General features: G+C 36.5%; 1 protein-coding gene across 2 annotated transcripts in view; it reads right to left on the bottom strand.

Annotated features, from left to right (window-relative positions):
• Positions 1–24,277, bottom strand: part of ARHGAP18 (Rho GTPase activating protein 18) — a 161,697-nt gene that overhangs the window by 50,195 nt on the left and 87,225 nt on the right. For both annotated transcript variants that reach the window (XM_007524989.3, XM_060190485.1), the window contains exons 4-5: positions 21,432–21,495; positions 11,771–11,940 (exon numbers count right to left, since the gene is read on the bottom strand). In XM_007524989.3, coding sequence (XP_007525051.1) covers positions 11,771–11,940; positions 21,432–21,495 — 234 coding nt within the window. The remainder of the gene's footprint in view (positions 1–11,770; positions 11,941–21,431; positions 21,496–24,277) is intronic.

The following is a 24,277-nucleotide window of genomic DNA, read 5'->3' as shown; positions in this document are numbered from 1 at the left end:
TCAATTCCAGTATCACTTTATTGAGGAAATGTTGATTTACAGAATTTTTGTTGGCATAAGGGTACATTTCCAAAATTCTCCAAGATAGGCAGAAGAACATTTCACCCTCAAACAAGCCACCATCTTATTCCACAACAGAGACTTAAGTCCTTAACCTTCCCTTAGCAATCTTCTCTTCCCACTTCTGAGTCTTTGACTCTGTTGTGATAGACTACAGTCTATTGAGGATTAAGTGTTTATTGTCCTTTGCTTGGTTTCTTGGAGCCCACCTCTGAGTGAGGTCATCTGGTTTTTGTTCCTCCCCTTCTGCTTATTTCACTGAACATGATTCCTTTTAGTTCTATCCTCAAAATGTATTATGAATTCATAATCTCTATAGAAATCTGTATGCTTCTTTCTCAGTTTATCCATAGTCACCCTGCAGAAAGCAGCAACCTCAGAAATATAATGAATGTCCAATAGATAAAATTGAAGATGCTTGGCCGTAGGTCACATTGGAAGTTTTGACAAAGCATTAGAAACCATTAATAGTTATTATTAACATCTTCCAATGCCCTTATTTATTATAACATTGGAGCTTTTTGTGTTTCTCATTAATTTTAGGAAACTAAAGGAATTACAAAACCTTTTATATAATTTTCTGTCCTATGTGCTATTTGCATAAGAATCTTGGTGACCAGCATGTGAGGTCTGTGTGACTTACTGGATCCAGGAGGATCAATGACTGGGTGTGTTAGAATATAATCAGTAGCTGAAGATTTAGGATGACTCTAGATTTTTTTTTGGGGGGGGGGGGAAATCTACAAAACAAATGCAAAAAACACTACTATGACATATATGCTTATACAAGTAGCTTTGGTGTGTGTGTGCGTGTGTGTGTGCGTGCGTGCGTGTGCGTGTACTTGTGTGTGGAATCTGTTCTTAACTGCTGAGTCGATGCTGCTGTGTTTTGTAACTTTTTAAAAAAATTCTTTATTGTGGAATTAATGTTTTACATTCGACAGTAAAAACAACAGTTTGTACATGCATAACATTTCTCAGTTTTACATATAACAATACAACCCCCACTAGGTCCTCTGTCAAGCTTTTTGGACCTGTATTCTCCCCCCAACCACCCACCCCAGAGTCTTTTACTTTGTTGCAACATGCCAATTCCAGTTCAGGTTCTACTTGTGTTTTCTCTTCCGATCTTGTTTTTCAGGTTCTGCCAGAGAATGAGATCATCCCATATTCATCCTTCTGACTTATTTCACTTAACATGAATTTTTCAAGGTCCATTCAAGATCACCATTTTTTATAGCTGAGTAGGATTTCATTGTGTATATATTCCACAACTTGCTCAGCCACTCATCTGTTGTTGGACACCTGGGTTGCTTCCAGGTTTTGGCTATTACAAATAGTGCTGCTAAGAACATATGTGTACACAGATCTTTTTGGATGGGTGTGTTGGGTTCCTTAGGATATATCCCCAGGAGAGGAATTGCAGGGTCATAGGGTAGATCCATTTCTAGCCTTCTGAGAGTTCTCCAGACTGTTCTCCACAGAGGTTGGATCAATTTACATTCCCACCAGCAGTGCAGGAGGGTTCCTTTGACCCCACACCCTCTCCAGCATTTGCTGCTGTTACCTTTTCTGATGTATGACATTCTCACAGGAGTGAAGTAGTACCTCATTGTTGTCTTTATTTGCATTTCTCTGACAATCAAAGTCTTGGAGCATTTTTTCATGTTTCTCAGCCTTTTGGATCTCTTCTGTGGTGAATATTCTGTCCATGTCCTCTCTCCATTTTGGGATGGGGTTATTTGTTTTCTTGTTGTTGAGTTTGGCATCTCTTTATATATTTTGGTTATTAGCCTCTTGTCTAATGTATGGCATGTAGATATCTTCTCCCATTCTGTGAGGGGTCTCTTGGTTTGGGTAGTGGTTTCTTAAGCTGTGCAGAAGCTTTTAAATTTGATATAGTCCCATAGCTTTATGCTTGTCGTAGTCTTCTTTGTCATTAGATTCATTTCACTGAAGATGTCTTTAAAATTTATGCAGAAAAGAGTTCTGTCAATATTTTCCTCTAGATATCTGATAGTTTGTGGTCTAACATCCAAGTCCTTGATCCACTTGGAATTTACTTTTGTATTTGGTGAAATATAGTGGTTCAGTTTCATTCTTCTGCATATTTCAACCCATTTTTTCCAGCACCATTTGTTGAAGAGACTCTGCTTTCCCCATTTAATAGTCTGGGCACCTTTGTCAAAGATTAGATGTCCATAGGTATGGCATCGTACTTCTGGGCTTTCCATTCTATGCCACTGGTCAGTATGTCTAATCATGTTCCAGTACCAAGCAGTTTTGATGACAATGGCCCTATAATACAACTTGAGATCTGGGAGTGTGATGCCTCCAGTTCTGTTCTTCTCAAGATTGTTTTGGCAATTCTAGATCATTTCTCGTTTCAGATAAACATCTGTAGCATTTGATCTATTCTCCTAAAAAATATGGTTGGGATCTTGATGGGAACAGCATTAAATTTGTATATGGCTATGTGTAGAATATTCATTTTGATGTTGTTAATTCTTCTAACCCATGAACATGGAATATCTTTCCACTTCTTTGTATCTTTTTCAATTTCCTTGAGTAGTGACTCATAGTTTTCAGTATACAAGTCTTTCACTTCTTTGGTTAGGTTTATTGCTAGATATTTTATTGTTTTTGTTGCTATAGTAAAAGCAACTGATTTCTGGATTTCAACTTCTTCTAACTTAGTGTTCGCATAGAGGAATGCCACTGACTTTTGAATGTTAATTTTGCAGCCTGACACCTTACTGTATGTTAATTTTGCAGCCTGACACCTTACTGTATTGCTGATGATTTTCAAAAGCTTCTTGCTGGATTCCTTAGGTTTTTCTATGTATACTATCATGTCATCTGCAAATAGGGAGAGTTTGACTTCTCTTCCAATTTGTATCCCTTTAATTCCTTGCTCCTGCCTGATTGCTATGGCAAGAACTTCCAACTCTATGTTGAATAATAATGGCGATAGTGAGCAGCCCTGTCTAGTACCTGATCTGAGGGGAAACACTTCTAGTTTTTCACCACTGAGTATGATGTTGGTTGTAGGTTTGCTATATATAGACTCCACTATATTCAGGAATTTTCCATCTATTCCCATTTTTGTAGTGTTTTGATCTTAAAGGGATGTTTTATTTTGTCAAAGGCTCTCTCTACATCTATTGATATGACCATGTGGTCTTTGGTCTTGCTTTTATTGTTGTGGTGGATCACGTTGATTGCTTCTCCTGAGTATCCTGGTTAGTTCTCTGTCTCTTGGTGTCATCACAAGGCCTCCCCGCTGCTGCTCCAGATTCTGAAGGCAGTAGCAATGGAGACTCACAGTTGCATTTGCTGAGTCTTAGGAGAGTCCTGTCCTCCCTTCTGCTGTCTATTTGTTGGTGAAACAGACTGGAGGTAGTGTCTCAACTGGTAAACTGCCGGACTGTTACCAGCCACTTAATCTTTCCCTAGGCTCCTCGCTATCCACGAGACACATGTGTGTGCACTCACTAGTGATTTAGTAGGTTCCTGACATTGTTCTAGTCCTGTCTTGTTGCAGTCCCAGGTGCTCTCCTTTGGTATTCCTAGTTTACCGGGAGAGGAGAGGTGAGAAACACAGCTGCTGCTGCTCCTTAGCCGCGCCTCAGCAATTCTTAAACCTAGCAACTTTTGGCAAATGAGAAGCTACTGCCTTTCAAGCAAATTCAACTCCAAGGGAAAAATCTTCTGCAGAAGCCTAAAGAACCTGCTACTATCCTGAGAATGCATTATAGAAGAGGTCTTTCTGAACTCCTTAAATATATTTTTTCTCTTTGAGAACATTAAACCCAAGTGAATTGCTAGTGTTAATGGTGTAGTTGAGGGAAATTGATAATGTGGAGCCACATTGCTGGTGGCATGTTCAATCTCTATCACTTAGTAGCCATGTGATCTTTAATAAACTAGATCACCTCTACGCCTTACACACTTCCTCAAAATTGGAATAGCAACAGAACCTAAATGATAAGGTTGTGGCCAGAATTAAATGACACATAATAAGCATTCAAAAGTGCTTAATTACTTACTATTTGATTGTTTTACAGAGAATTGCAGTAAAGATCTCATACTTTATCTCTTAATTATTACTGAAAGGTAAGATAAAATGATAAGGAGAATACTCATTTGGTAAATTGTTTCTCATTTTATTCTGCAAAAGTTGCAAGAGGGTAAAAAAATTATTATGACATACTCTAATAAGTAATAAAGTGAGACTCAGTATTGCAATTTAAAAATGGCTACCTGGGGGCTGGGTGGTGATGTAATAGTTAAGTTCACATGTTTGAATTCAGGTTCAAGCCCCGAGTCCTCACTCGCAGAGAGAAGCTTCCCAAGCATCGAAGCAATGCTGAAAGTGTCTCTCAGTTCTCCTCTCCCCCCACCTCTTTCTCTTTTTCTTCCTCTTTTTCTTTCTCCTTCTATTTCTCTCTCGCTATCCCTTCCTTGCCTTTACCTCCCTTTCCCTCTCAATTTCTTTGTTACTATAATATATATTAGAAATATTAATTACTAAAACATGACTACCTGGCCAGTAAGCCATAATTATGACCACAAGAATAAAAATTCTAGTCTTCTAAATCATAAATGCAGTAGCCATTCTGTTCTGCTCCACTTCTACTGTCTATCACATCAGGCAGAGAGAAATCTAGTTGACAGGCATGGCTACAGAACTGTGTGGTCTTAGAGAAGAAATACCATGTCTTAATCACATCTTTACTGAACCTACATACGTCTTTACAGACCTTGCATACTGTAGGTATTCCATTCCTGAATATTCACTGAATGGAGACATACACCCTACAAGAGAAGCGCAGGACCACTGACTTAATGCTCCCTTCATTTCCTGTGGCTTATACTGAGCTTTACTTTTCAAGTCAGACAAAAGTCTTCCCATTTTCCTCTGCTTGATTCCATGGTTCTGTTAATTGCTTTGTTTTTTGAAGAGCTGAACTAACCCTATTTACCAACTTTTTTCTTTTCTTAATTTTAAATGTTTCATTAAAATCAGTTGCCTGCATCTGATAAGCCAAACACATGCAATCCAATTTTTTAAAGCATACTCAAGGTAAATGTTTAAAGAAACCTGACATATTATTAGTTCAAATATTAGATTTGTCTAGCAATATATGTCAAGGGCTTTATTTATTTATTTATTTATTTAACATTGTGCTTAATGAAAGGAGTAAGTTCTTTATCCCAATGTTTAATTCATAGCAGCATCTTTAAATATTTATGAAGTTTCCTGTCTTTTTTTGTTTAGTTAATAGAGTAGATAGTTCAGTTTCTTGGCTAACAGGAGGCAGTGCAATTTCAGCAAAAGAAAAGCTCCTTACCTTTTAAATGTATGCTGAATAAAAGAGTGAAGTAAACATTTCCAAACAATAAAAGGTCATTGGTTCCCACATATTATCATGAATTAATCAGGTGGCTCTCCCAAGATACACCCTTATTTGTAGGCCCTGCAATTTGAGGAGTTCCCTGGGCACTTCATCAGTAACGATGAGCTTGAATTTTATTACTCATCAAATCTCTGTAGTTTCAAGTTGGAAAGCAAGAGAGTCCACTTTCCCCTGCTCAATTTCACAAATGATCTTTCTCTGTTTTTAGAAAACTAATCTCCTATATAAGACTTTTCCATGTGTAATGTGTCTGTATTCATTTCATTTCTAGAAGATGGATACTCTCCTAGATAAATGACAATTTAGAAAGCTCTCAAAACTGCAGTTTTTCTAGACCTCCTTATGTAATCAAACTTATGTAAAGCTATAACCAAACTTAACCTTATCTTGACAGTTAAGGATCATGACCCTATATATCAATTTTAATATTCTGTACAAGTTTGTGCCTGTCTTACATTGTCTGTCTCTTCACTGAATAACAACCATTTCTTCAGATTTTTCTACTTTCTCCAGATGTATTGCACTTTCTATATTAGTCCCATGTTGGCTTTACATGTCTAGTTTTATGTCTTTTGTATGAACATATCTATGTTTCCAGACAACCAAAACTGTTCTAAATGATAAGTCTACTTAAATTTAATATAATTCAACAAGAGCCAAACAGATACTCAATAAAGACAAATGAACTAAAATAAATATAGCCATGCACCTAAAACATAGTCTTAACATTTATCATTTCAAAGTTATGTTCTTAAAGTTGTCTGAATAAACCCTTGATGTTATTAGTCTCTGATATAGAATGGAAGAGTGCTATTAAATTTCTGTTGTATATGATAGTCCCCTCAAAGTATAATCTTATTTGTATGGCACACTAAGATACCCTAAAAAACATTATCAGTAGGTTTAGCATAATAATACATAAGTTTATACTCACTTTGAAAAGTGTGTGTGTGTGTGTGTGTGTGTGTGTGTGTGTGTGCATGCACGTGCGCACACACGTACTCACACGGCCAAGAATGTACCTCTAGGGCAAGTATTTTCAATAGAGTCAACATGATTGTCAAGGAAAAAAAATCTCCAGCTTCAAAAGTTTTAGTCACTGAAGCCAAGTCTCAGCATGCCTAATTCCTTATGTGAACAACAGAAATCATAGCATCTACCTGACATAGATCATTTGATATGCAAATGAAATAATTACAGAACATACCTTCTAATATAGTGGGTAGACAATAACATAACAAATGGTTACTAAATTTTTGAAATAAAATACATTAGAAGCTATAAACATTGATCTCCAAATTTAAGAGAAATTTTAATCCTCTGTGAGAGATCATAAAGAATTAACAAAGACTGGTTAAAGCTCAAAGAAAAGGAAGTAATTTCAAAATGAGGTCAACAGAGAACAATATATTACATAAAGCCTACTGCTTATTTATAGAGGCAGGAAAGCATAGAGTAGAAATGGAATTTCAGGCTTTATCTGCATAAACACCTGCCTTGGAGTGGTGAATATAAATATTTACTTTGTCAACTATGGTGAGGACTTTTGGAAATCTTAAAACATACACATGCCTTCCAAAAGACATATGAAATATATCGATAAATAAGAGGTATTATAGATGAGCAGGTATGATACATAAATAAAAATATGAATGTATTACTGATATCAAAAACACAGCATCTAATAGTTTAAAATATGATTTAGTATATTTTATCTAAATTAAGTTCAGTTTCAGGAAAGACATTAGCAGTAAAGTTAGTTATTGAGTTAGACCCCAAGGGATAAATTTAGACTTCCTCCTTAAACATGGAACTGCAGAGAGATAGAAATAGGAAGGTCATTTTATGCTTGAAGTACCCACATGAAAAAAAAAAAATCAGGGAGTTGGGTGGTGGCGCAGTGGGTTGAGTGCATGTGGTGCCAAGTGCAAGGACTGGCTTAAGGATCCGGTTCGAGACCCCGGCTCCCCACCTGCAGGGAAGTCGCTTCACGGGCGGTGAAGTAGGTCTGCAGGTGTCTATCTTTCTTTCCTCCTTTTTGTCTCCCCCTCCTCTCTATTTCTCTCTGTCCTATCCAACAATAATGACGTCAATAACAACAACATAACCACAACAATGTTAAACAAGGGCAACAAAAGGGAAAATAAATAAATAAATATAAAAAAAATTTTTAAATCAAAAAAGGAAGAGAAGAGTATAAAATATTGTAAGCATAGAATAAAATGAGGGCAAGTTTTGTTTTTTAAGTCTCTCAAGTGAAGAAGATTAACTCATTTTCCATTGTTAGAATCAAAACTGAAAAGAACATACTCATTTTATTGAATTAGACTCTATGATCACGTTAAATGTTTTCCATCTGTTGTTTCAAAGATACTTCATGCCAAGAATAGTTTGGGAACATGGAACATCTCTTCAAGCCAGATGAGGCATACTTCTTTAGTTTTCCCACATGGTGTAAATTGTGAAAGGCATATCCTTAAAATATATATGATGTAGTCTAGATGTCCACTATTAAGGGATTTTTTGACTAAACTATGATTCAGTTTTACAATGGAATACATTATTAACTAAAATATAAAAAGGAATGAGAAACATTTCTCTATACCACAAAAAGAATGCAATAACAAACACACTACTAAGGGGAAAAAACAAGGCGGAGAAAGATTTGTATAGTGAACTACTCCTTATCTAAGAACAGAACAATAAACCATAAAAGTAAAACAAAAATGAGTTTATTGGTAAGAGGAAAGAAAGTGGAGTATTATGGTTCAAACACAGAAGTTAAACTTTTGATACATCTAGTTTTAGACTTGACCTTAGGACCATATACTATCAATCTTTTTATTTTTATTTTAATTGGATAGGACAGAGATAAATTGAGAGGAGAAGGAGATAGAGAGAGGGAAAGAAAGACAGACACCTGCAGACCTGTTCCACCACTTGAAGTGTCCCTGCTACAGGTGGGGAGCCAAGGGTTTGACCATGTATTCTTGCACAGGTCCTTGTGCTCAGTACTATATGCACTTAACCAGATGCACCATTGCCCAGCCCCATATCAAAATCTCAGTGACATTATTTAAGAAGATAGAACCACTAATTCTGAAATTCATGTGAATTTACAAAAGATCACAAAAAGTATAAGCAATTCTGAAAAAAAGAGAAAACATAGAAATATGCTTTCTGGGGAGTCATGCTGTAGCACAGTGGGTTAAGCACACATGGAGCAAAGCGCAAGGACCAGCATAAGGATACTGGTTCAAGCCCCCAGCTCCCCACCTGCAGGGAAGTCGCTTCACAGGTGGTGAAGCAGGTCTGCAGGTGTCTTTCTCTCCCCATCTCTGTCTCCCCTCCTCTCTCCATTTCTCTCTGTCCTATCCAACAACAACTACAAGGGCAACAACAGGGAATAAATAAATATTTAAAAAAAGAGAAAGAAAGAAAATTATTTTTTAAAAAAGACAAGAAAAAAGAAATATGCTTTCTGAATTCAAACACTACTATGAAAAAACTACATAATTAGAACAGTATGCTATGAACCCAACATGATCCTTCAAAAACATTTCTTGAAGTTTCCCTGCTGCAAGTGTGCACTGGGGTCTTGTAACTAGGTCTTTGCACACTGTAATGTGTGCCCTTGATAAGGTGTGCAGCCACCAAATGCTCAGCACAATGGAATAGGACCGAGAACTCAGAAATACACACACACACACACACACACACACACACACACACACACACACACACACACACACACACTATCTAGTATATTAAGAAGGAGCCAAAACCATAAAATAGAGAAAAGACAACCTCTTCAATAAATGGCATTAAGATATTAGTTGGGCTGGGGAGACAACATAATGATTATACAAAAGACTTCCATGCCTGAGGCTCAGAGGTCCCAGTTTCAATCCCCAGCACCACTATAAACCAGAGCTGAACAGTGCCCTGGTCTTTCTCTCTGTGTGTCTTCCTTTCTATATCTCTTGCTCACTAATACATATCTATGTCTATCTACCTATACATATAAATATATATGTAAAATGATAAAATATGTATAAAAAAGGAAAACAAAAATTAAAAAAAGAAAACATGGTAGTCACATGTAAAAATGATGAAACCAGACCTTCATTTAATACTAGACAAAAAAAGTTAATGAAAAATGGATGAAATAATTATATACCAAAACTATAAAATACATAAAGATATAAGTAACAGACTCCAAGAACTTGACATTAGAAAAGCATTTAGAGACTTAATTTCATTAGCAAAGGAGCTAATGCAAGAGTAAACAAATAGAACTATATTAAATCAAAAAGCTATTGTATGTCAAAAGAAGCCTGGTATTCTAGTAGAATTCCCTAAGGAAGGCATGATAAATTCTGTAACCATATATGTATTACTTAGGCCTAAACACCCTCCTCCCTTCACTTCCTTCAATCGCTCTATTCAATTAACTATGCAAAAGTAAGATATATCCTTCCATCTTTTTAAATCTCTTCTGACAGTGCATTGGCTTTAGAAGAAACACTACAATACTACAATAACACCCCCCCACACACACACACATACACATCTACCAACAACTAATTTTGACAAGGGAGCCTAAAGCATTAAATGGAGAAAGGAGTCTCTTCAACAAATTGAACAGGGAAGATTGCTCTAGCACACGCCAATGTATGAAACTGTCTACCACATATCACTACACACAAGAGTCAACTTCAAGTGAATTAAATGCATTGAGATTAGATCAGAAACCATCAAATACATAAAGATTTATATATCTTAAAAAAGAGGTGATTATTTCATTCCTTGATCGTTTCACTGCCCTGAGTCCCAGTAATAATTCTGGAAGGAAAGAAAGAAAGAAAGAAAGAAAGAAAGAAAGAAAGAAAGAAAGAAAGAAAGAAAGAAAGGAAGGAAGAAAAAAAGGAAGAAAGAAAGAAAGGAGAAAAGTATCTTTACAAGGACCTGGGTCCAAGCTCCCACTCCCCACGTGCAGAGAGGATGCTTCATGAGTAGTGAAGGAGGCCTGCAGGTGTCTATCTTTCTCTCTACCTCCTTATCCTCTTCCCCCTCTCAATTTCTCTCCATCCTGTTGAATAAAATGGGTGGGGGGGGGAGAAAAAGGATAAGTGGCCACCCAAAGTTGTAGATTTGTAATGCCAGCATGAAGCCCCAGTGACTAGAGGCACGAAAAGACAGAATGAAAGAAAGAAAGAAAGAGAGAGAGAGAGAGAGAGAGAGAGAAAGAGAGAAAGAAAAGAAGGAAGGAAGGGAGGAAGGAAGAAAGGATGGGAGGGAGGAAGGAAGGAAAGAAGGAAAATAGAAAGAAAGGGAAGAAGGAAGACAGAAGAAAGAAAAAGAAAAGTATCTTTATAAGGAGAATTCTGGAAAACAAAAGATCTCTTAATGATTATACTCATCCTATTTGACATCAGTCAGTCCTCTTTTTTCTTTTTTTAAAAAATATTTATTCATTTATTCCCTTTTGTTGTCCTTGTTTTATTGTTGTTGTTATAGATGTCATTGTTGTTGGATAGGACAGAGAGAAATGGAGAGAGGAGGGGAAGACAGAGAGGGGTAGAGAAAGATAGACACCTGCAGACCTGCTTCACCGCTTGTGAAGTGACTCCCCTGCAGGTGGGGAGCACGGGGCTGGAACCAGGATCCTTATGCGGATCCTTGCGCTTTGCGCCAAGTGCACTTAACCCACTGCGTTACTGCCTGACTCCCTGTCCTCTTTTTTCGTGGTGCATTTGAAGGCACATTTATCATTTATGCAGCTGTTGAAAAATGTTTAACTTCACTCTAGTCATGAGGAACAGACAAAATCAAAATCCTAATTTGGTCTCTTCAAAAATATGAAAGAAAAATGAGACCTTATTTAGAGTTAAGGAAAGCAAAATAACATGACCCCAAATGCAACATGTGATACTTGCTTAAATCCAAGGTGATACGGGGAAAGGAAAAACCATGAAAGAACAATATTACAACAATTGGGAATGTTTTGATATGATTAGATAAAAAGAATAACTGCTATTTAGGTAGTCAATTACTTCCGTAGTATAACAACATTTTGCTGTGTATGCCTTGTTAAGACAAAACAAATGTCTGGAAAAATAAATGTAGCAAGAGAGAAAAAAAACATGCAAAATGTTAACTGTTGAATAGGTCTATATGAAGGCTGTTTGAGTATTTGTTATATCATTTTTTCCACTTCTTTATAGGTCTGAAATGTTAAAAAATTAAGACATTGACAAAAATAGGACATTTGAAAGAACACTACATACAGGTAATGTGGCATCAGTGCTTTGGGTCTTGGGCTTATCCTTGTAGTACTCTTTCTGATTGACTGCCTGTTCCGCAAATGACACCTCCAGGTTGATATCTGTTTCAGGGACAGGTGTCTCCTCAGATGGAATCATTTCTTTTTCACCAACAGCTAGACTTGGCGCATGGTCTGGAAGAAAAAAAAAAGATCTGATTCGTAAGCTCCATTACTTTACTTATTTATTTGTTTACTTTAAGTACAACAATTACGTAAAAAAAAAAAAATGGAAAAATGTACTTTTTAGCCTGGCAATAGTTACTGGCTATTTTAAAAAGTTGACATATACTCAAATCTTACCTGTGCTGGATGGTAGGTAAAAAAGGGAATATATTATTTAGAAAGCTATAGTTCAATTGTGGGAACTTTTAAAATAACTTTATTAGTGATTTAATAATGATTGATAAGATTGTGGGACCGGAAGTTTCCCTATTATTTATTCCTCTGGGAGTATGGACCAAAGATCTTTATGGGGAGCAGAAGATAAGAGGTCTGGCTTCTGTAATTGTTCCACTGCTGGACATGGGTGCTGACAGGTCTACCTATACCCCCAGTCTGTTTCTGTCCTTCCCTAGTGGGTTAGGCTTAGCTGTTGTTCCCTGGGCAGACAACCTCAAAATGTGGGACTTCTTTTTTTTTTAATTTCAAGTTTGTATTTTTTTTTTTGTTTTTTAAAATTTTTATTTATAAAAAGGAAGCACTGAAAAAAACCATAGAATAAGAGTGATATAACTCCACACAATTCCCACCACCAGCACTCTGTATCCCAATCCCCTCCCCTGATAGCTTTCCTATTCTTTTTTTTTAAATATTTATTTTCCCTTTTGTTGCCCTTGTTTTATCATTGTTGTGCTTATTATTATTGTTGTTATTGATGTCGTTGTTGTTGGATAGGACAGAGAGAAATGGAGAGAGGAAGGGAAGACAGAGAGGGGGAGAGAAAGACAGACACCTACAGACCTGCTTCACTGCCTGTGAAGGGACTCCCCTGCAGGTGGGGAGCCGGGACTCGAACCCGGATCCTTATGCCGGTCCTCGCGCTTTGTGCCACGTGCGCTTAACCCGCTGTGTTACCACCTGACTACCAGCTTTCCTATTCTTTATCCCTCTGGGAGTATGGACCCAGGGTCACCATGGGGTGCAGAAGGTGGAAGGAACTTTTTATTAGAATACAACTCTTAGATTGGGTCTATTGCCCTGCATTCCTTTTCTGGAATGTTACCCATATATCATAGTAAAATTCCATAGCAAAAGTTTATGCTAAAACACATCTCACTGGGAGTCTTATCTAGAAGTGCCTGGTATAAGAACCAACAGGCTTTGAACCTAATTAAAGTGTTAACTATGAAAATTCTTATAAATGTAAACCTAGTCAAACAGCTTTCAAATATCTATATCAGCATCTCCAGGCATAGTAAATGTAACTTTTTGTTTATTTGTTTTTAATCTTCCAGAAAAGAATATTTAACTTTCTGTGTTTAAAACACCAATTTCAGGGGGCTGGGGATAGTGCAGAGGGTTTAAGCACACATGGTACAAAATGCAAGGACCAGCGGAAGGATCCTGGTTCCAACCCCCACCTCCCCACCTGCAGGGGGGTCGCTTCTTAAGCGGTGAAGCAGTTCTGCAGGTGTCTCTCTCTCCTCCTCTCTGTCTTCCCCTCCTCTCTCGATTTCTCTCTGTCCTATCCAACAACAACAGCAGCTATAACAACAATAACAATAAAACAAGTGCAACAAAAAATGGGAAAAATAGCCTCCAGCAGCAGTGGATTCGTAGTGGATTCATAGTGCTGGCACTGAGGCCCAGGGTAACCCTGGAGGCCAAAAATAAAGTAAAATAAAACACCAATTTTAGGCACTGAGGGAAATATTTCCAAAGTGATTATTTGGGACATTTGTTTGAAGTTTTAATGAAACTCATTAATAAAAAAAAATGTTGAGCAAATGGAAGATGTACTACTGTTTACTATTTCTTTAATTTATTTTTTTCTTCTCCAGGGTTATCCTGGGGGCTTGGTGCCTGGACTATGAATCCACTAATGGTGGCCTTTTTTTCATTTTATTGTATAGTACAGAAAGAAATTTAGAGAGTGGAGCCGGGGGCTTAAACCGGGAGCCTTGCGTTTAGTTTAATACTATATGCACTTAACTCAGTGTGCCACCGCCCGACCCCTGTTTTCTCACTGAAGATCTTTAATTTATAGTAAGTGCTCTGAAATTCAAAATGAACATGTACAGCACATTTATACCCTTACAGGGCAATAGAAGACACGGGTATTGAACAATTTAAAGAATGTGTGTAGTATATGCATACAATTAAAAAATCTAAAAAGGTGCTTTCAACAAAATACTTAAAATCATCTTAATTTTAAAAAATATAGGAACAAGGGCAACAAAAGGGAATAAATAAATAAAATTAAATTAAATAAAAAATTTAAAAAAAAATATAGGAGCCGGGTGGTGATGCACCTGGTTGAGTGCACATGTTACAATGTGCAAGGACCAGGGTTCAAGCCCCTGTCCCCACCTGCAGGGGGAAAACCTTTTGAGTGGTGAAGCAATGTTGCAGGTGTCTCTGTCTCTCTCCTTCTCTATCACCCCTTTCCTTCTCGATTTCTGGCTGTCACTATCCAATAAACAAATAAAGACAAAAAAATTTAAAAATGTGTTACAAGTGGACATGGGGACCCAATGCACAATGGTGTACAAGGGCCTAAATTGGTGGTGGGATCAATGTGCAGACACCTATCACAGATGGATGAGAGATCATATGCATGTGACAGCAACTCTTGTAAATTATTACTTCTCTAATGAAACAATAAAGTCTACACCAATGAAAAGCAAGAAGTGAATCTAAATCTAGCTTTATTCAATCTCATTCAATAAGCAATGTAGGCTTTGAGGTATATGACTCATACTGTGGTTGGTGTTCTGATACTCCCCCCCCCCACACACACACACACTGGGTCTGATGCTCTGCTGTGACTAAGTAGAAACCTTATATTTTTAGTTTGCCCTGGGTTCTGCAAAATTTACAGCTGGTTCTTGTGTTGTCTCACATTTAAGAAGTCAAGTAAGTGTTTGTCTTTGTAAATACCAAAATTAAGAATGCATTTAACATTCCTTGATAGTATTTAATTGTAGATATCTATGCCAGTGATGCTTTTCCATTAGGCTGTGACAATTTTTAAAATCAGAATTACTAGACCTTTTTACAATTACCTTTAAAGTATTGACTTGAATGTCAAGCACATTTTTAGTTTTATTTCCCACTGATTTACACTGTTATGTTTTACTGTGATTATGTTTGCTGGTTTCCCAGGAAACCATTAGAGAAAAAATTATTAGCCATTTTCTTAAATTAGAAGCTACCTTTCCAGAAGCAAAGTGTTGACAAGAATTTTAAAACTATTAATTTTCTTCCCAATATTCATAAGTCAGAGTTACAATATGCACTATTACAAAACAAGTAGGATAAATTAGAAACTGAGTGGAGAAATTATAATTAATTTAGAGAACATCTAAATGCAAATTTACTTTTTGACATGTCAATAAATTCAAAATATGGTATATAAAAGCCTGATGGTTCAAATGGTACATCAAGTTAAAGTAAAAGGAAAAAGAGTTTCTGGGAGAATGAAGGAGTGCTGTTGCAAGAAACAGACATTTGGCTAAAAGTAGCTAATGAATCAATTATTTATTCTCAAAGTATAAGCAGAAAATACCAAGATAAACCTTATGACATTTTTTTTATCATTTTTACTGGCTAATAGCATACAGTGTAGTCATTGGCACATGGTACAATTTCGTTATGCATCTTATGGCTTTTAAAGACCTATGTGAATAAGACAAATTCTTTTCTTTTTTAACTTTTTTATTTTTTATTTAGACAGAGACAGAGAGAAATTAAAAAGGCAGGGGGAAATAGCGAAAGAGACAAAGAGACACCTGCAACCCTGCTTCACCACTCGTGAAGCTTTCCCCCTACAGGTAGGGAGCAGGGACTTGAACTCAGGTCCTTACGCTCTATAATGTGTCTGCTTAAGCAGTTTGCCACCAACTAGTTGCTATATAAATTCTTTAATCCATTCTCCTTTGGTTTCTCCTAGAGGGATTTTATCATTAGGTCATAAACATTTTATAAATCCCATGAAGTTCTTCAACTATCCAAATATCATTAAATGCTTTTATTATTCAGATTTTATGAAAATCTGAATAATAATAAAATATTCAGGGCTTGGTAGGTGACTGAATAAGTAGAACACCTGCCTTGCTGGGCCTCAGGCCCTGGCTTTAATCACAAGCACCACATGGAAGTAACATGGAAAGCATCAAACAAACTCAGTGAATGGTAGGAGCAGTGCTTTACTGTCTCTCTCTCTCTCTCTCTCTCTCTCTCTCTCTCTCTCTCTCTCATCACTCCATCTTTCTGGCCTCATTGTCTCTAAAGAAATAAAGGATAAAAAACTGAAATGGAAGGTGACTCAGTGATAGTATGCAAGCAGAGAGCTCTTAGTTCATTAACTGGCATAACACAAGCATACACACATGTGTATTTATGCAAAATTTAAAATTATGTGGACAATATTAATATTATTATTATTCTTTCCACAACATGGTATTTACATATGCCTAGAGTTCTATAATGTGATAACATATTAAGATTTATACTATGTATATTAATGAGTAATGTAGCCCATGAATTTTTTAGTTAGATTACAGTTATATCAAATGGGGGAACCATGCAGTGATATATTGCTTTGTACACTGCATATGTTACCATGCGCATGGACCTGGGCTCAAGGCACTAGTCCCCACTTGCAAGAAAGAAGCAGTGTTGTAGGTCTTTCTTTCTTTCTTCCTTTCTTCCTCTCTATCCACCTTTCCACTCACTTTCTTTCTGTCTCTATAGAAATATATATATATATATATATATATATATATATATATATATATATATACCCAAATATAGGCAAAGAACTTAAAATACACTATGTCTTCGCATTCCAAGCAAAAATATACCCACTTTTGAACACTGGGCAATATTTTTCATGCATTTAATTCCAAAACCTCTCAATGTTTGCATAGCAGTGGTTAATTTATTGGCTAGTGAAAGAGCATGGCATTGCTCAGAACAGGTGCAGTAGTAAACACTCCATATTTGGATGGCATTTCATGCATTCTTATTACCCTGACTGGAGGTTCAATGCCCATTTCAGAGCATTCCAGCAAAAGCAGATGTAAATCAGGCATTAAGTTTGTCACATTTTACTCATATGCTATGAGCTATGCTGGAGATTACTCACTCATATTATGAACTTGTCTTCCAGAACTTCTGTTTACAGAAGAAGAAGAAATGGTCTACATCACCATTTTTGGCAAGGAAGGAAAACATGAAAGGACAATGTTTTCTTCAGTATTCATTTAACAATTGTCAGTCACTCTTTCTCAAAGGCTAAAGCATATTGACATTGGCACAAAAACATCATCTGTCTCTCTTGATGACATAAGCTCTCTGACAGGACAGTATCGACTATTCCAGCTGGCTTGCTATTGCACTGTTTCTGGGATATTGACATGGAATGGATATGGAACATGTACTTTAAAAAAAAAGCCCCACAGAACAGTAAAAGTCAATAATTATTTTTACTATTTCTTATTGAGGGGAATTAATAGTTTACAGTAAATACAATTGTTGATACATGTATAAAATTTCTCAGTTTTCTGCAAAACACTTTACCCCCAGCCTAGGTCTTCCTACACCATCATGCACCAGAATCTGAAAGCCTATCCATGCTCTACCCAACCCCCAGAGTCCTTTACTTTAGTACAATACACCAAACCTAATCCAAGTACTACTTTGTGTTTCTCCTTTCTATTCTTATTTCTCAGCTTCTATAGATGAGTAAGATCATCTCATACTCATCCTTCTCTTTCTGGCTTATCACATTTAACATAATTTCTCCCAGCTTCATTCAAGAAGAGGTGAAGAAGATGCATTCGTCATTCTTTTTTAAAATTTTTTTATTATCTTCATTTATTGGATAGACACAGCCAGAAATTGAGAAAGGAGGAAGAGATAAGAGAGGGAGAGAGGAAGAGAGACACCTGCAGCCCTGCTTCACCACTTGCAAAGCTTTCCCCCTGCAGGTGGGGACTGGGGGCTCGAACCCGGGTTCTTGCACATTGTAACATGTGTGCTCAACCATGTGTGCCACCACCTCAGCCCCACATTCATCATTCTAAATAGCCATAAATATACAGATATTCACATCATAAACATGTATATGCACACATTTACATATGTATATTTATATTTTATATTTGCCAAGGTGCCTATGTTTTAAAATTCTACAGAGCTTTCTTCAATAACATGTTTATATCAGAGTGAAATGACTAGGTGTTTCCCTAAATCTATATATTGTGCATTTATGTGTATACATTATAAAATACATAGAATTCATTGGTCACTTCCATCAGGAACATCATCATAAACCCTCTTATAGGCCTTCCCAGGACCTTGCCCTTACCATAAAGCAGTGATAGTAGGGTCTGCCCCAGTCTCCAAAGGGAGGCTAAGATGTCCTGCCCTGCCACTCAAGAAGACAGGTCCTGAAATGAGTACAACTTGCAATGTTCCCAGCTGTGACCATGAGCTGCAACTTCAGGCCAATAGGGACTTAGTGGTTATATGGGCTCTTGTGCTAAATATAAATATGCACATATATATATATATATATATATATATATATATATATATATATATATATGTACACTCTGAGTGAGGTAAATGGGGGAAAAACAGTTAATTTTACTCAAAGATTTTTTTCAAGAATGAGAGCTATACTCTGCCCTAATCCAACTGTCTATCCCTTTTCTCTATTCTGATGTCATTTTCTCAGACAATATTTTTATTCAACTTCATGTTAGCTATCAAACTCAAGCAAAACTACCATACTCATGGACCCCCTAGAAACATTTCTAAAGTGGTCCGGGAGTGGTGCAATGACTAAGGCATTGGACTCTCAAGCATGAGGTCCTGAGTTCAATCCCGGCAGCACACGTACCAGAGTGATATCTGGTTCTTTCTCTCCCTCTCCTATCTTTCTCATTAATAAATAAATAAAATCTTAAAAAAAAAAGAAACATTCCTATAATAGACTTCTTAGCTTCCTTCCACCCTAAGATTCCCTAATCTCATCTGCTCTGTTTCTACTTTTTGGTTTCTGTTCATTAACCATTTTGTCTCACTCTATATCTTGCCACCTTCCAGCCACCAAGTTGCAGATGCTATCATGATTCTATCCTGACTTCTCTGGGCAGATAATCTCACCAATGTGTCCTGGAACCTCACCTCTCCAGAGCCCTATCCCACTAGGAAAAGATAGAAACAGGATAGGAGTAAAGATCAACCTACCAATGCCCATATCCAGCAGAGAAACAATTACAGAAACCAGAACTCCTACCTTCTGCACCCCAAAAATAATTTTGATCCATACTCCCAGCAGGGGAGAAGTTATAGGAGAAAGAGGATAAGGGGGCTCTGAACTCCAATTCACCCAGGACCCAGAGAGAGAAGAGGAAAAGAGTGATATTTAGATGTAGTAATAGTGTTATGTGTAGTTTGGAAAGGAAAAGAAGACAAGACCTTAAAAAAAAAAAAATGGAGGTGCCAGGCAGTGATGCACTTGGTTAAGCGCATACATTACAGTGCTCAAGGATCCAGGTTCAAGCCCTGGTCCCCATGTGCAAAAGGAAAGCTACACGAGTGATGAAGCAAGGCTGCAGGTGTCTCTTTCTCTCTCTCTCTCTCTCTCTCTCTCTCTCTCTCTCTATCTCTATCTTCTCTCAATTTCTCTGTTTCTATACAATAATAAATAAATAAAACATTAAAAAATTAAAAAAACAATTATATACAAATATAGACAGATATTTATAGAAATAATAGTTAACCCATACCTGTGACCTCAGGAAAACTGCTGTAGCTTACAATAAAGTGATTGGAGATTCAGAACTCTAGTGATGGAATTGGTATGGAATTATACTCCTGTTGACATGTAATTGTGTAAAGCAATATTAAATCACTAATGAAAATTAAAAATTAAAATATATAGTATACATAATTTATATATGCTAAATATATATGTGTAGATCTAAGCATATTTATATATATTTTTTTTAAGGAAGGAGTGTAGAAGAGTTCTGGAGTAGTTATGGAAGGAAAAGTGGAGACAATGAGACACTGAATGGCTGAAGCCTCCCAAGATGCTTTATATAATCATGAACTAAATTCTGATTTTTCTACGAAGGTTGGGAGCATGTCCCAGTTCTTTTCAGTTTACCTGATATTACTACCCTAATACTTTCAATTCAGATAATAACTGAATCGCATGAACAGTGTAGGTGCAGTTTTTTTTTTTAATATTTATTTAATTTACTTATTCCCTTTTGTTGCCCTTGTTGTTTTATTGTTGTAGTTATTATTGTTGTTGTCGTTGTTGGATAGGACAGAGAGAAATGGAGAGAGGAGGGGAAGACAGAGAGGAGGAGAGAAAGATAGACACCTGCAGACCTGCTTCACCGCCTGTGAAGCGACTCCCCTGCAGGTGGGGAGCCGGGGTTCGAACCGGGATCCTTATGCCGGTCCTTGTGCTTTGCGCCACCTGCGCTTAACCCGCTGCGCTACAGCCCGACTCCCAAGGTGCAGTTTTTAAGACAATAAATCCGTGGAAAAGTACAAGTTTCTGAGGTAGAATCTTGTAGGCATAACTCACCCTTTGTTATAATCACACTCTAAAAGTTATTTTTTAGTGATTTAATTATTATTTACAATATTATAATAATAACAGGTATACAATTTCATATAATTTCTAACACCAGACTTCCATATCCCATCCCCTCTATTGAAGGGTTCCCTATTCTTTATGCTTCTGGGAATATGGACCAAAATGAAAAGATAACATTTTAAGCTCAAGTCTATTACTCTAATTTAGAATAAAATTCCTTTTTATAAACAAATAACCAACATACTTTCTTTATAAGCATTGATAGTCTGAATATCTACTTTAATTCAGTTCTTGAACTTACAATTATTTATTGAAGTAATAGATACAGAAGAGGAGAAGTATAAAAAGGCTAGCCAAAATGTCCAAACAGTGTTTACCACTAAGCTTTCTAAAGAGCAATTAATGATTCTGAGCTTCTGGTTTGAGAATGAGGCTCCATAATCACTGTTTAATAGTTATTGTGGTCTTATGAAAGTGACCTATGCATCTAAAACTCAGTTCCCTCATACATAAAATGAACTAAGAACAGTACTGCTACAAGGAGATATAGAGTTTGTTAAGCAAAATAAAGACTTCCACATGGAATTGGAATGGTAAGCATTTAGGGAAAATTGACTGTACAGAGACAGAACAGATAGAGGTATCTAAACATTAGAAAATTTAATTGAAAAATTATACTATATGCATAACTTTACATAATTAATCACATGTGTAGTTTTAATTAGTATTTCCATCTCCCTTATTTAACTGGAATTTGAAGGTGAATATTTTAAAAGGTTGTATCTGTTTGTTATACATAGAAATGGCAAAATACAAGAGAACAGGTCCAACATACCATCTTTTTCTTGATATTTGTTTTCATTTGTTCTGACTGATTGTGATTCAGTGCCATCTGGAACCTAAAGATAAAAGACAGGACATTTAGTCATCTCCAACTCACAACCAGAGAAACAATATTGTAAACAATTTTTTATGGGAGCCAGGCAATGGCACATCTGGTGAAGTTCACACATTACAATATAGGACCTGGATTCAAGCCCCTGATGCACACCTGCGGGGGGAATACTTCAGGAGTAGTGAAGCAGGGCTGCTGGTGTCTCTCTGTCTCTTTCTCTTTCTACCTCCTCTTCCCCTCTCAATTTCTCTACCCAGTAATAAATAAATAAATAGAATTCTCTTACTAATGAATAGAGTACACGAAGCATACTCAGAATTACAGTAAATCCAAAATACCATAATTATAATTATCAAACAATTAAACAGCAAATAATTAATTAGCTACAACTTGTAAACTTTGATACTAAGCCCTGTGGGGAATATTTTAAAAATGTCAGAAGTATTTTTTCAATCAGAAATTCCACTAACTAGGTAAGAGGAAAGAGGCCATATTAAAGAAAAAACCAGTCATATCTTCTTTTTTTTTGTTAATTTTTATTTATTTTTTTACCATTTTTACATTAAGTTTATTTATAGAAAAAATAAAAATATTGACAATATCATAGGATTATAGGGGTAAAATTCCACACATTTCCCAACACCACAGTTTCATTTCCCATCCCTTCACTGGAAGCTTTCCTGTTCTTTATCTCTCTGGGAGTATGGACTAACAGATAAACCGATAAACAGAATGTAATCTGTCCATACAGTGGAATACTGTTAGACATTACAAAGAAATGAAGTACTGATATACACTATAGCATAAATAAATCTTGAAGACAATCATAAGGAGTCACAGACAGCATAATTCCATTTATATAAAATGTTCAAAACAGGGAAATTATAGACACAATAAGTAGATTAGTGATTACTATAAATAGATGTGGGGAATGAAATTTTGTTGAAGCTGATTATGTTAATGGTTGCAAAATTTAAGTGTGAAAATACTAAAAATGGCCGAACTATGGAATTTAAATTGGCAAATTAGATGATATGTGAATTGTCATCACAGCAATGCTGTTACACAGAAAAATTACAGGTTAATATATATATATACGGTATACTAGAAATTCTTCAAATTAAAAAATGCTAGCAATAAATATAAGGTAAGTTAAAATGAAATTACTAAACTCATATATTAAACAGTGCTCATTTTCCAGGGGTGATATCTGGAGATTTTAGTTCTCCCAAGAGTAATGGGAAGACGCGAGAATACAGCTGGCTCCCCTCAATAGGTGACCAGACAATGCTTACTCCTTTCCAAGGAAGACTTCAGAAAAACGTTAGGGGTTAGAAAAGAGAGTCCAGATCAATCACACACAAAGATTCATTTTGAATCCGTTATTTAAAAACAATCACATTAAAGGGGCGGGAGCACCATGGAAAGCGCTAGGGCAGCTGTCTATCTTTCTCCCTGCTTTGCACTCTCTCTAACATAAAAAAAGAAAAGGAAAATATTGGCAGAGGATGGTGGTATGCATGCCACACTATAAAATAATCAATCCTACAGTCTTGTCAATATTTCCATTTTGTAAATAATTTTTTTAAAAAAGTAAAAAAAGGTAAAAAAAAAAAAAAGAAATCATTCTGTTGACATTTCCTTTTTACGCAAAAGAAGATGTAGTTGCAGTCTGCTCAACACACATTTCACCTCAAGATGTCAACCCTGAAGGACTCCCCCTCCACTTCAGTCTGAGAAGAAAAACCCTGGAAGAGTTCACAGGGGTCACTAGTGTACCACAGCTAATACTATATAGTGAGTACCAGAGTCATGTGACTACCTCAGTTCCCCTCAGGACTTCGCAATATTATCCTCCTTCCTCTGCCTGCAGAAGGTTAGTCCTCCGTGGAATAATGAGCACAGGGAGTGAGTCTAGTCTTACATATGAACACACATTTTGGACCATGTGGTCAGAACTGTTTTCCTTAGCAATTGAAGATGACAGTGCACATGGTATTCATTTCTGTATTATATTTCCTAGTGTCAGCAAGGGCTTCATGAGGAAGTGTTTAAAACTGGAAGAGCTGAATATGTACTTATTTGAGAAAAGAAGAACTGCAAGATGGCCAGCCTGTGTTTGCTTGAGGGATGGCGATAGATTTAGCACGTGTGCTAGTGTTTCAATTATAGGCATGCAGTGTAAGCAAGTTAACATTATTATAATTTACTCATGCTATTTCTCCCCTAATGACCTCATCAGATGATACAATTCACCAATTATGTTGAACTCAAACCATGTGCTTTAGAAATTTACTAAAAAATTGCTGCTTCCAGCACCAAGTAACATCAAAAGCTGGCAGTAATCCCATAATATATATTTTGCTAAAACTGAGCTCTTTGCCCTATCTCTTCTTTTCACATCCTCTTAACTCCCTTAGGGATGATTTTTTTAGTTTGGAAAGAAATGTCATAATACTACATTTCCTTACTATTTATTTTCTACAACTAGAAACCTAGCCTAGTCCTTCAATTCCAGTGGATGTCTCAAATAACCACTGAGTAGTTAGCAAGTGCTTAACTGCCTCACAGAAGCCTGGAGCAATCTGGTAACCTCAAGCAACTGTGAAATAGACTGGGTCTGATCCATAATTGACCATGCAAACAGAATATAAAACAAAACACCTTCAAATGACAGGAAGGTAGCTTAAATATAAGCCTTCTAGAGGTTCCTCTCTTTGAGGACTCTTAATTTTTTTGTTATCCTTTCTTTGGTTTCTAAATTGAATCTCATATTTGGATTACTT

This window comes from Erinaceus europaeus, chromosome 4 (assembly GCF_950295315.1).
Source record: "Erinaceus europaeus chromosome 4, mEriEur2.1, whole genome shotgun sequence".
Lineage (NCBI taxonomy): Eukaryota > Metazoa > Chordata > Mammalia > Eulipotyphla > Erinaceidae > Erinaceus > Erinaceus europaeus.
Note: the sequence above shows the minus strand (reverse complement) of the source record. Positions and strands in the feature narration are given on the sequence as shown.